Source organism: Erpetoichthys calabaricus, chromosome 4 (assembly GCF_900747795.2).
Source record: "Erpetoichthys calabaricus chromosome 4, fErpCal1.3, whole genome shotgun sequence".
Lineage (NCBI taxonomy): Eukaryota > Metazoa > Chordata > Cladistia > Polypteriformes > Polypteridae > Erpetoichthys > Erpetoichthys calabaricus.
The window spans coordinates 301,701,165-301,715,784 of record NC_041397.2 but is presented as its reverse complement, the minus strand read 5'-3'; the positions used below and the strand labels follow the sequence as shown (position 1 = coordinate 301,715,784).

Genomic DNA, 14,620 nt, shown 5'->3' with positions numbered 1-14,620 from the left:
TGTGTAAGTAGAGTAACTGGATACAGTATCGATCAATGTAGGGAGAGGTCAAGAAAATTAGATTTAAAAATCATCAGCAACCTGAACTTGTTTTTTTTTCCCATGTAGGGTCCTTTCTGAAAACTAAAATTTGAAATAATTTATAACATGTTGGAGGTGCTCTCATTTTCATTTTAGTATTTAACTTTCTGTATGCTTAAAATAAATTTTTTTACATTTATTTTTAATTTGGTTTTTAAATATTTATTGTATACTTTTTTTACTTAGTATGACTTAAAATAGATGTTTTCTTTTTATATTTATCTTGAATTTAGTTTAAAAAATATAGTGTACTTTATATTTAATCCTATTTAAATAATTTTTTGTCTTTATTATATTCATCCTTAATTTACCTTATATTATTAATATATTCATCCTTTTACTTAATATAACTTAAAACACATTTCTTTTTTTTGCATTTATCCTTAGGTTGTAAATATTAATAATATGTATTTATATTTTTTCCTGTACATTGTTAGTATACCTTATAATACATATATATCTTCTTTTTGCATTTATGTTTATATTGCATGTAATTATTTACATTGTACTTAAGATTGTTTTACTTGATATATCGGAAAATATCTTCACTCTCTATATTTATTTTTAATTTAGTGTGATTGCCATCAGACAGTTAAAAATATGAACATCACTAATTATTTGAGCGAAATGAGGCAGCAGACACTTACAAATCCACGGCACACGTCTTGGATGTCCAGTTGGCTTTCTGTTAGAAGTGCTCTGCTGTATATTAGTTTAATGTCAGGTGATTTGAGGTTCATTAAGAGGTTCAGTTAGCGACTTTAGGAAGGAGTGCTTAATCCAACACTATGGGGAGTTGGCCTGCAGGCTCCCTGAAGAAAAGGCACACAAATGTAAACTCATTACAAAAAAACTATGGGCTTGTAATTAGACGTCCCAGAGTGGCACACTACTAAGGTGACTGTGTGCAAAAATACAAATGTAATAGAGGGCCCTGTGCCATGTACACGCAACTCTTTCATTGCTTTTTATCTGGCATTTTAAAAGTAATGGCTGTGGCCATTAGAACAGTTCAGAAATGACATTCAGAGAAAGAAAAGCAAACAAACAAAATGAGTCACAGTAGAATACGATAAAAAAATAACAAAATCACAATAGAAATGATATGTATGAATGAATTGACAGAAGACACCATTCACAATAGTTAGCACCTGTAGAGTGCAGAACATTAACATTAACATTATACAAAGTTATTGTCTGTTATACCTGCATTTTTATCACTCTTTAATTTAATATTGTTTTTTTCATTAGTATGCTGCTGCTGGAGTATGTGAATTTATCTATCTATGTAAGCTAGAATCATTATGGAACAAAAATGAACTTTTTGGTTACAGCAACAAAGAAGAGAATGCAGGTGGTGTGGTGTATTAGCTAAGGCATTGGATGCCAGTTCCATCTCCAGCCCTATCTCTTTGTGCAGCTCTACATAAATCATGTAACCAACTTTTGCTCCAATGCAAAACAACATCAGTCCATCAATCCATCTGTTTTCTATCTGGTTTATCCAGTTTAAGGTTGTTGAAAGCTGCTGCTCATCTCAGCAGTATTACAATATGGAAAACCACCTAGAATGTTGCACAAGGGCATTATAGGGCTCAATCATACACACACCCCTGCACTCGAATATATAGGCCTGTGGGAAATATGATATCATATAACATTCTGATATCCTCTGATGAAGGAAACTCCACTGTAATTATGTTGTTGGACGTAAGTGCAGCATTTGACACCATTGACCATTCTATTTTACTGCACAGGCTAGAAAATGATGTTGGGCTTACAGGCACCGTGTTCACTTGGTTTATCTTATTTATCAAATCGATTCCAATACGTACAGAAATCTGCTGACAGTACTCCATCATTATACACAGAAGTTCAATATGGTGTCCCGCAGGGCTCAGCATTGGGACCTTTACTGTTTTCACTTTACATGCTTCCACTGGGATCTCTCATTAGGAAACATAATGCTAATTTTCACTAGTATGCAGATGACACCCAGTTATACCTTTCATTTAAATCAAATGAAGTTTCTCCAATGTTGTCTTTAATTAGTTGTGTTAGAGAATTAAAGGAGTGGATGAATGAGAACTACTTGTCTTTAAACACAGATAAAACAGAGATGTTAATTGTTGGAGGAAATGACGCTGATCACAAAAATATTTTGTCATCATTTAACTCAGTTGGAATCCCCATTAATTATACTGAATCAGCCCGCAATCTAGGAGTTATCTTTGACTCTAGCATGTCATTTAAAATGCATATTACAAAGTTGTCCAAATCATGTTTCTTCCATCTTAAAAATGTTAGGAAATTAAGGCACTTTCTAAATAAATAGGATTCTGAGAAATTAATTCATGCATTTATTTCTAGTAGGATTGACTACTGCAATGCGGTGTTCACTGGATGTTCAAACTATACTCTATACAACGTCCAGTTAATCCAAAATGCGGCTGCAAGAATTATTACAAGAACAAGAAAATACGAACACATAATTCCAGTTCTTAAATCCTTACACTGGCTCCCGGTTAAGTTTAGGGCAGATTTCAAAATCCTCCTTTTAACATATAAAGCATTAAATGGCCGAGGTCCGGCTTACTTGTCTGAACTTATCATAACTTACAAACCTGAGCGCACATTAAGATCTCAAGATGCCGGTCTGCTTATGATTCCAAGGATTAATAAAATAACAGTGGGAGGTTGAGATTTTAGTTACAGGGCCCCTAAACTGTGGAATGGTCTGCCTGCTTATATAAGAGATGCCCCTTTGGTCTCAGCTTTTAAATCCCGGCTGAAGACTCACTACTTCAGTTTAGTACACCCTGACTAGAGCTGCTGATTAACTGTACAGACTGCATCACTGTTGTCAGTCATTAGCACTAAACCATAAGTAACATGATAGTTATAATTGGATACTAACCCTCACCTATTCTGTTTCTCTTCTCAGTACTCAAATGTGGCACTTGGTGCCACGGCCCACCTGCCAAGTTGTTTTGCCTGCCTAAGGTAAAATCATCCCTGATGGAGGATTGCAGGAATCATGGGGTAGAGGGGTCCTTTCATCGGATTGGCTGGCCCAACACTGTTTCAGCTATGGAATGGCCAAATGGGGGAGGCAGCTTGATGGATGAGGTCTCCATGACTCTAAATATATCCAAATCTTCTTATGTGATATCAACTACTGTTAAATTCTGCTCCGTACTTGTAAAAGTTTTATTTTTATACTGTATTGAGGATTTGTTCTGTTCTGTGTATTGTATTGTATTGTATTCTACTGTATTGACCCCCTTCTTTTGACACCCACTGCACGCCCAACCTACCTGGAAAGGGGTCTCTCTTTGAACTGCCTTTCCCAAGGTTTCTTCCATTTTTCCCTACTAGGTTTTTTGGGGACTTTTTCCTTGTCTTTTTAGAGAGTCAAGGCTGGGGGGCTGTCAAGAGGCAGGGCCTGTTAAAGCCCATTGCGGTACTTCTTGTGTGATTTTGGGCTATACAAAAATAAATTGTATTGTATATCCTTATGTAGTAGCATTCTTAAGAATTTATTTCAGTTACCGTATTTTTCGCTTCTTAAGACGCATCTGACCATTAGACGCATCTAGGTTTAGAGGAGGAAAACAAGAAAAAAAATATTCTGAAACAAATGGTGTACTAATATATTTAATAAAATATAGCAGAATATTTCAACCATGTAAAGTCAACAGTGGTATTAAGAACCATCACCACTGCCATTAACAAATGAGGAGAGACTTTAAGGTTCAAGCACTCTTCTAGTTTTCTGGAAACCCCAAGAACTCCTCATCACTAGTGTCAGAATTTATGAAACTCAGCTGCTCACAATCACTTTGCAGGAGCACTTACCTATCATCATGCGGCATAACCTGTCCAAAGCCACCAGGGGACAAAACACGTTTGGACCAAAGTTATATCGCCAATCTAGCTCCATCTATATTTGTAATGCCACAAAGCCCTTCATCTCGTCTTTTATTGTGGGTTCCCACTTTGACAAAATGAGAATGCGATGCAAGTGCAGCCTGCGATTCAAAAAAATTGCTCTGCATACCTGTTTGTCTCATCTGACAGTAGCTGAAAGGCAGCCTCAGGAAAGAGCAGCCTGAAGTAGTCCAGTGGCTGGTAATCTGTTGTATCCAACAGCAAGCCATGCTGTCGTGCGAAGTCCGATAGCCAGTTTGGCTCCCAATGATCAATGTCTTGGTATTCCTCCCACACGAACCTTGCCATAGGTGCATCAGCTGAGCGAATGTGCTCAGCTGGAGCGGTATCGGCTGGTGTCCGATCAGCTGATTCCAGTTCCTCACTCGCTTGCTCGATCTCCTGATCACTCTCAACAAAATCAGATTCTGAAAAATCAGTCCGACTCAGCAATAATGCGCAAAACATCGTTTGCTGAGTTTTTTGTTTTCTGAATTCGTTTCGCTCCCTTGTGAGATGTCGATGCCATCTTGCCTTTGTTTACATTTGTTTACATTTTGTAACTCACGCACACACAAGATTTAGATGGCGAGTCAATGAGTCTAACATTCCTCCAAGCAGAGAGGGAATGCCTGTAACGTAACGTACCGTTTTGTTGCCAATAACAGCTGATTGTCACCCTCTATCCCTGGATATTGACTTCTGTCAGGTAATACACATCACGGTCTGTGACGCAATATTCGCTCCATAAGACGCACAGACATTTCCACCCTTCTTTTGGGGAAAAAAAGTGTGTCTTATGGAGCGAAAAATACGGTATCTTTCTTTTCAGCTTTTGCCTTGCTTAGGTTTTACGGATGTAAGTTTAACAGCTAACACATTTTTTGAGTTTATAACGTGTGAATTAACTTGCTTAGATTGATTAGCTTGCACACCTAACCTAGTTATACAAGTACCAAACATGGAAATAAAACATTGACCACTGTCTGATTTTATATTTCAGAAACACAAAAACATATAAAAATACCATTAAAGAGGATGAATGCACCATTCTCAAGGGCAGAACCCCATCTTAGATTATTTTTATAAGGTCACACACTGAACTGGAGTACAGAAACACAACCACCAAGGGACCTCCATGCCATGAATCATCCAAACTAAAGAAGTATAACCACAAGAGCTATAAGTCAACTGAACATTCGATCAAAAGTATCTGTGAAAGCTACTAAACGTTAAGGTTGTATGGTGTGATTGTCACACTAATTTGCTTTGCTTCAATTTTTGGCATATCAAGTAATGCCAAAGAATATAATAAGAGAATAATGTATCTAAATCTACTCCAGTGCTTGTGTTGTTGCTTTATTCTGCTCATCCAGGAATAGATATGAAGGGCGCACTTCCTGATGGTAAGGGTCACGGTAATGGATGATACTAGATGTAATCAGACCATACTCTTGGGTTCAAATTCATTGCTACTGTGGGCATTGTCTCCCTTCAAATAGGTAAGTACAGAAATAGAGCATAGATGGTGAGGAAATGATATATAACTGTGGGTCTACAGGAAAAGAGATTGCTCAGTGACACAAGGGATTAACATTTTAGGAAAGGTTGTCCTAAAACCATTACATGACAAATCAGTGGCCAAATCACAGTCTTCATCTAAATCAAGAGGTATGTTTTTGGAATATGGGAGGAAAAGTGCAACACCTGGAAAAACACCCACATGGACAAGGGGAAAATGTGAAAACTCCATAAAGGTAGTTCTCAGCCTGGATTCTAAATGAGGATTATGGGAATTTATTGTGATTTATTTATACAGATTAATTCAGGCTTAAAAAGTATTTACATGGCTTTACTTATACAGTGGAACCTCGGTTTGCGAGCATAATTCATTCCGGAAATGTGCTCGCAGTCCAAAGCACACTGTACTGTTATAACAACTAACATAATCCCGGGTATTCTAGTTCTCTTCAGGTTTGGCTCCAGATTGGTTTCTTTAACTGCTTGCTTCACACAAATGTTTTTTTTTTTTAAGTCTCTTTTTCTCAGAGTCTTTTCTCTTGGGGCTCATGGCATATGACCGATACGTAGCCATTTGTCATCCTCTTCACTACCCAAATTTAATGGACAACACTCGTATCTTGAAATTGATGGCAGATTGCTGGTTAGCGGCCTGTCTTTGCTCAACCATAATTGTAGCTCTCACGCTCAGATTTCCATTCTGCGGCCCTAATAAAATTGTACAATGTGTTTGTGATTTCTCTTCTGTTCTCATTTTAGCCTGTGGCAATATTCTGGCCAGTAGTTACGTTGGGTTAACCATTGCTCTGAGTGTCCTGTTTTATCCTATGATGTATATTGTATTTTCATACGTGAGGATCATATCTTCAGTTCTCAAGATTGTCACCTCGAAGGGATGCATGAAGGCTTTCTATACCTTGAACACACATTTCCTACAGAATTCCTGGTACATCCGTGGACATGAGAATTATTGGCTCATTAATTCATAATTTTTTCCCTACTCTGATAAACCCAGTAATTTACAGTTTATGGACAAAAGAGATCAGAGACAGCTTTTTCAAAACACTAAAAAGAAGCAGAATTTTGCCTAAAAGTGTATAAACATCTTTAAATTATAAATTATGCATACATGTCATGTAAAGTGGTTGTTGAGTAACACTTACAATACTATGTATTATTATTAATGCTTTCATTTGAATAATTCATTTTAAATTATAAATATATACTTTCTGGATGTGTAATATTTCTTCCAATTATTTTCTATATTCATATTATATTTAAAACCTTTGTTTATCTCCTGCACTATAATCCCTTTACCAGTTTGTTGTACTAGTCGACCCTCAGCACAGAACACCGCTGATTAATGAAGACCCCCCACGTCTCAGGGCTTTGCTTTTAATGATTATTTATATACAGTGGATTCAGAAAGTCAGACCCCTTCACCTTCTGCACTCTTTACTGTGTTGTAGATTTAATTTGAAATGGAAAAATGTGACATTTTTGCCCATCACTCTACACTCAATTATACATTATGACAAAATAAAAACATTTTTTCAGATAGGTTTGCAAATTGTGTTCAGGTGCACCCTGTTGGCTTTAATTCTCCTTGATATGCGTCCAGAACTTGATTGGAGTCTTTGTATGGCAAATTGATTTAACATCATTTATGAAGGGACACGCCTGCATATATACAGTAAGATTCCACAAAAAAACAAGCTATAAAGTCTAAGAAAGTCTATGTAGACCTCTACAGTCAAATTGTGGTGAGGCAACAGGGATCAAACCAATTCTAAAGCTTTAAATGTTGATTATGAGGCGTTGGGCTTCTGTTTTTACACTTTGACAGCAAAATGCCAATCAAATAATTTCATTTTCTTTTTCTTCGGTTATTTTCTTGAATAATGGCAAACTTGTTTTGTTATACCATTTGTGAAAGTGTTTATTTGTTATTTGGACTTCAGTCTTCACACATTATACACTTCATGTCAACATTTTGTCAATTATTACTATAACACGAAAAAGTTTATGTTTTAGTTATGTGTTCAACATTTCTTGCATTTCTCGCATTTATACAGTTCGTTGTAGACACGGAACACACATGAAATGCATGTATTCCAAATAATTATATTTTATTTACCCTATACATTTCCAGACACCTCACTCCGAGATAAAGAGACTTAAGCTGTGAGAATTTTGTGTTTGACTCGACTTCAACTGCCTCGGTGGGGGATAGGACAGCAGGCCGCTTGCTGTTGTGCTGACTGACAAATTTGCAAAACAAAGATGCTTATGAGGAGGGGCGAGGGAATTTAAAGTGACCTGGCATTATGACTTTTTTGTAGGCTTCAGGGATTCTAGTGTTAAAGGACTCTCGCCTGGTGAAAGAAAAACAAAACTCTTTGGGCAGAACATTAAGCGCAAGGTCTGGCAAAGACCAAGCAATATTCATCATCTGTCTAATACATTCTTACAGTGAAATGAGGTGTCATCAGGCTATGGGGGTGCTTCACAGCAACAGGGAAAGGGAGACTGGTCATAATTGATGGAAGGATTAATGCAGCCAAATACAGAGAAGTCCTTGAAGAAAACCTGGTCCAGAGTGCACGTGACCTCTGACAGGGGTGATGGTTCATCTTTCAGCACAACATTGACCTGAAGCATATAGCCAAGACAATGCTGGAGTGGTTTCAGGACAAATCCCTGAGTGTGCCTTTGTAAATGATGTCCAATTAATTCAGTTGGCCATAAATGGACTCCAATCAAGTTCTAGACACATGTCATGGATAATTAAAGCAAACAGAATGCACCTGGCCACAATCTGAAGTGCCACACTAAAGGGTATTTAAGTAAATGAGAGACTTCAGGTATTGATTTCAAATACATTTTCAAAACTTTCTGAAAATGGGTTTACACTTTGTGAGTTATTATATGTTATTGAATGGGGATTGATAGGTAAAATGGCAAAAATACAAATACAAATTTCAAATTCAATACAAATTGCAGATTTATTAAGTATTCCAAGCCTTCTCTGTGTCACTCCAAACTGTGCTCAGGTGCGTACTGTTTGCTGTAATTCTCCTTGAGATGTGTCTAGAACATGCTTGAAGTCCACCTGTGTCAAACTGAATTGATTGAACATTGTTTGGAAAGGAACACTCCCTGTGTATAGAAGGTCCCATAATTCACACTACATGTCAGAACAAAAACAAAGCCAAGGAACTCTCTGTGGACCTCCGTGATCAATTTGGGTTGAGACATAGATCAGGCTGTGGGTATAAAACCATTTCTAAATCTTTGAGAGTTCACTCCCCTCACAATCTAATAGAGCAATAGACTCAGTAGAGATCCCTGGTGCAGCCCCATCTTCAACTAAAACTCCCTATTCCTGTCCATTGTTCTTACAGTAATTTGTGTTTCCACATACACTGATATTAACACAGCCACCAATTGTCCTGGCCTACTAGCAAACATTTGGCCTAAGAACTGAATCAGATCAGAAGTGGACTGAAGACCCTAAAAAACCAAAGTTAACATGAGGACATCTACCTGTTTGATTGAATAACTTCAAGATTAAGAACGAAGCAGAAGGGCTGAACACAGAGAAAGAACTTCATTAAAGAAGTTCATTTTAACCCAAGCATGGCTGCAGAAACCACAAGAGCAGTTTCCTCCTTTGTGGGATGTAGGTTTAAGGTATTTTTCAATATATGCTATCGCCTACATACCTTGCTCTGAATAATTAACTATTTTCAAAACGTATGCTTTTAAGGTAAGTAGATTGTAATGTTTAGTTATTTGCAATGTAATTAAATAATAATTTCATTGATATGTTCTGAAGAATCATATAAGGACATGTACTTTTTATTTATGCAATACAGTGCCCATAAAAAAGTGTCCATCCCCTTTGAAGCTTTCACATTTTATTGTTACACAACATTAAATCACAGGGATTTATTTTTAACTTTTTAACACTGATCAGCAGAGAAAGAGACTGTAATGTGGAATGATTTGACTGCTAATATAAGAGAACCAATTTCAGTCTCAGCTTTTAAATCCTGGCTCACAACTTTAGTCTGGTAAACCCTGACTAGAGCTGCTGATTAGCTGTGCATACTGCATTTCCACTTGTTAGTTGTATAGAAATATACATATCATAATATTTATAAACCATTACTTACCCTCCTCTATTCTGTTTCTCTTCTCAGTATCTGCATGTGGCACTTGGTGCCACTGCTCTTCTGCCAGCCTGCTTTTCTGCATATGGTAATGTCATCTCAGATTAAGGAGCTTTGCATCATCAGATTGGATGGCTAGCACAGACTCCACTATAGAAAACCCAAGAGGTGGTAGGCAGCCAGTTGGCCGAGGTCTGTAGGGCTGTGACTTTATTATTGACTTTATCTTATCTTCTGACAAGACAGAAATTCTTCCCAATTGTACGACAGCCCAATCGTAAAATGCAATTGGGTATCGCAGCCTCTTTCAACACTGCAAGTGAAATGAGGACAGATGAAGCTGAAATTTGCTCTGACTCAGAAACTCAGTTGGTAACTGCAAATTGGACTAAAAAGTGTGCCAAAATCACACAGTGTATGCCCGGCTAAAGCCCTGTGGTTCCTTCAGTTGACATCTCGACCAAACAGTACTCAAGAACGGAAATATTTTATATTTTAGTCCAAACGAATGTTATAAATAACCAGTATCACTTAACAGATACAATATAATAATTACAGCATACTCATAAACAGTAGTATATAGAATAAAGTAACCAAATTAGCTAATAATATAGGCAACAAGTAGCAAAATGTTTCTAATCATACGTTAAACAACAAGCCATAAACAAGATATGAGGTTCTACAGTTACCTGACACCATTGTTTCACTGTTTAGTCAGTCTTACTATTAGAAGTTCTTTTTGCGTGGTTTACTCATAATTGCTCATTGTTTCCAGTCCAAAATCATTACATGTAGATAGTCATATTACAGGTCACACATGTGATGTCTGGTGTGTTATGATAAGGTCACACAAAAGCTAGTCTCACAGGGCAGGATAGGATTCTCTGTTGGGAGCAAATATCTGGCGGTAACTCGCTAAAATCTAAAGGTAAAAATCTGTCACTGAAAAGGCTAAAACAAAACACACATTCCTACATTTTCCTTCACTTTATGCATTTTAAACATTTCAGATTATGTGAGAAGTCTCATGTATTCCCTGTTCTCAAGAAACACGCTCTCAACCCATCTACCATTGAGAACTACCGTCCAGTCTCCCTTCTACCATATATTTTTCCTGGTTAGTTTCTACCTCAGTCCCTCATTTTGTCCAGTATCTTTGGGGACTTGATTGTGAGTCTGCCTAGCTTACTGCTCTGCTGCTCAGAGCTTACTAATATCATGTAGAAGTGTAAAATAACAAAGTACAACTTCTTTGTTATTTTACTTAAGTATGTTTCTCAGCTATTTGTACATTACTTGAGTAAACTTCATTTAGGTCTACTTTTACCCCACTACATTTTTAGGTAACACTGCATACTTTTTACTTCATTACATTTTGCAGCAATTGCTTGCTCCTCCCTTACAAAAACCAAAATATTAAAAATTCATGAAAGAAGAATATCAGGTGTGTTGTTAACTTATGTTATAGTTCAGTGTTGCTCAGACACAGCCAATGGAATGCTGTAAGCTATTCAAAAATAAAAGCATAACAGAATGCCTTCCACTGCTGATTTGATACGTCACTTGTGTGCTTCCCATTCACTGTTAAGACATATAAACTGAATGTGTACTTTCCTCACAGTCTTATTTGACAGCAGCACTTAAAGAAATGTCTGCTTTCAAGAGTTCACCTTCAAATTTAAAAAAAGCAAGTTGAAGTAAGTGGTTTTATTTTCCTCTTATTAAGCTATTTTATGTCATACCGCTGATTTTCCGAAAAAGCATTGCATTTATAATGTTGTGCAAACAAGATTTTTGGGCACAAGCGATATCTTGACATTACATGGTATATATTGTGCAAACAATATCTGTATGTTGTACGCACAAAATATTGAATCAGATTCTTTTGAGCCCAATTACTGAAATGCTAGCGTGAGCCTAACTATAAAAGTTGCTAGTTAACTGGGGAAGACGGAGTCAGAGTTCCAGTGTGGCCTGCGAGGAATCTTCTTATAAAAGGGGTATCACTTTTCTTTCAGTTGAGTTCAGGGAAAGCTAACAGCATACTGATGTGGATTTAGCAGAGTGACAATTCTATAGTTTACATGAGTGAAAGGTAAAATTGGGTACCAACTGCTATAAATGGGGTGTCAGCTTTCTTTCAAGAAGAAATTAGTATTTATGTTGCTACCTTACGTAATGTGAATTCAGGGAAAGTTAACAGAAAACTGCTCTGCTGACCAGGATTTACCAGAATCACAATTCAATAGTTTACATGAGCGAAAGAGTAAATGAAACCATAACTTTCTTAAGAGAATTATTGTTAAAAATGAACAAATTTGACATTGTATTACTGTTTAATGAAATAATGAACCTTCTAAATTCCATCTTTACTTCAGTAAAGTATAATAAACCCAATCTGTGTTGATTTGTATAGATTGTGTATCCATTCAATTGATAAGGTTGTGAGATACTGTATTCACTTCATTTTTTCATTCTTATTGTTATATTTTATTATTTTTCTTTTTGGAGTTGGGGTGCCTTGCCACGGTTACTGGGTATCCCAGTAGGGGAGGCACAGTGCAAGTCATATCCACATTCTTGAGTACCACTGCCTGAGGAATGGCAGATCCTTCCAAATTACTAAATAGGGCATAAGGTTTGGCTCACTAAGTGCAACGCCACTTGACAATAAACTGGCCATTATAGCACAATTCAAGATCCGTCCAACTTTCCATGTTTCTTAGCTATAACCAGGTAATATAAATCCTTTTTCAGTCTGCTATTGTTCTACCCCTCATACTGGAAGGTGCAGAACAAGAATATGAAATTGAAAAAAGAATTTGGACTCATATCACTGGGGTTCCTGATTGGAATGTTTAGTGCAGGCCGGAAGACTGATCTGGGTCCTGTGAATGGATATTCATGTTTCTTAGCTGTTATGTAGAGATCTATTGCAGCACTCAGAGCATAGTGCCTGGTTTAGGTGATCGCCTGCTGCTTTTGGAAAGAGAAGTGAAGCTTCTTTAGAAATGAGTCGACTTTATTGAGAGTAAAATGGGTCCCATAGAGTGAGTAATATACTGTACTTACCATTGTGATGGAAAATGTCGGTGTGCCAGCGCACTGCATTGTTGCTAGTTCACACACACGCAAAGAAAAGAGCAGACTCACAATGCAATTCTGCAGGTTGATGAGTAGCACAGCGTGATCTCATCTGTTGTTCCCCATTCCTAGGTGTTGAACCAAACTGCATTTTGCTGACTTTGAGCTGACCCCTGATGTTTCTCTATAGCGCTTCTCTCACCATTACCTGCTCTGATAATTTGACTGCTATATGTGATCCACAGTCCAATAAATTGCTCTGTGTCTTTGTATACTAGAATTAGCACACTTCTTTTCCAATGTTGCTTCTTCTTCCAATCTTCCAATTTTGGGCTGATAGAATTTTTTATTCTAAGAATACAATATTTACAGTATAACGCTCTTTGTTTACAAATTGTTGCACATTATTAAAAATTAACAAAATTATGTATTTACATGAGTACACTGCATTGACTATGACAATAAATTAAATAACACTAATAAGTTACAAAGGAAAATACAGACAAAATAAATATAGTAGCAAATTAAAGTTTAATTGAAAAAGATGATTCCATGAAAACAAGCTCCAAGTATATAAAGCATATTAATATTTAACATATTCACATATTTCAGATTCCAAAATATCATAGTAGAAATGTGGCTATGGTGATATTTTACACCTTTTTACAATTTTAACAAAGCTGTCTCTAATCTCTTTATTCCTCAGGCAGTATATAACAGGGTTCAGTAAGGGTGGAATTATAGTCTGCAGCACTGCTGCTATTATGCGCATATCTTCAGAAGTTCCTGGGATCCGATATGAAATGTAAACACCAGCAGCAGTGAAAATAAATATAAAAATTACCACCAGGTGTGTCCCACAGGTTGAGAAGGCCTTGGCGCGTCCTTCAGAACTGGCAATTTTGAGCACAGATGTGATGATCCGTATGTAGGAATACACAATATATGCCAAGGAAATGAACATAACAGACAGACCGATGGTCAAAGTTACATAGCTGTTGACTGAAATGTCAGTACAAGCCAGTCTGACCACTGAGGTGTGGTCGCAATAGAGATGCCTGACTTTATTAGGACCACAAAAGGGCAGCCTGACAGCCAAAACAAGTGGAATAATGAGCGTAGTGAACCCGCCAAGCCAACACAGAGCGATCTGCTTTAGGAGGAATCTGTTGGTCATAATGGTGGGGTACAGAAGAGGGTTACAGATAGCCACAAATCTGTCATATGCCATCAGCATTAAGAGAAGAGTCTGTGAACTACCTACAGAATGGTAAAGAAAGAGTTGAGCAAAACAAGCAGCAAATGAAGTTACACTGGCGTCAAACATTAAAATGGCCAGTGCTCTTGGGACTGTGATAGATGAAAAAGTAATGTCAAACACTGCCAGAGTGCAAATCAGCATATACATGGGCTTGTGCAGGTTTTCATCCAGCATAAATGTGGCAAGAATGCTGAAGTTCCCCAGGCAAATTAAAAGATAGGCAATCAAGAATATACCAGAAAACAGAAGTTTGCTTTCATGATCCTGAAATCCTGGTAAGCCAATTACAATAAACTGCTCCACTGATGACATTGTCAGGCTTGTATTAGTCATGATGACCTCAAACGTCTTCTGTGAATTAAAAATAAAAAAATACATCGTCACTTGATGAAATTTCATGCAGTAATTAGGAATATTTCATTAAGATATTTCATGCAACAGTATGGTTGCATTATGGTTAGATAATGCTGAAAAAGGTTTTAGCTTGCTTAGTTGAAGTCCTGTTGATCGTATATGCTAGTTTTTTTTCCAGGTACTCTGCTTTTTCTCCCACATTACTAAAGGTGTG

At 37.0% G+C, this 14,620-nt stretch overlaps 1 protein-coding gene across 1 annotated transcript; it reads right to left on the bottom strand.

The window, feature by feature from the left end:
• Nucleotides 1-13,360: 13,360 nt before the first annotated feature.
• LOC114651282 (olfactory receptor 6N1-like) lies at nucleotides 13,361-14,397 on the bottom strand. The gene has a single exon (XM_028801226.2). It carries the CDS (start codon nucleotides 14,383-14,385, stop codon nucleotides 13,432-13,434), a length of 954 nt encoding a protein of 317 aa, XP_028657059.1. The 5' UTR covers nucleotides 14,386-14,397; the 3' UTR covers nucleotides 13,361-13,431.
• Between the last annotated feature and the right edge of the window lie 223 nt (nucleotides 14,398-14,620).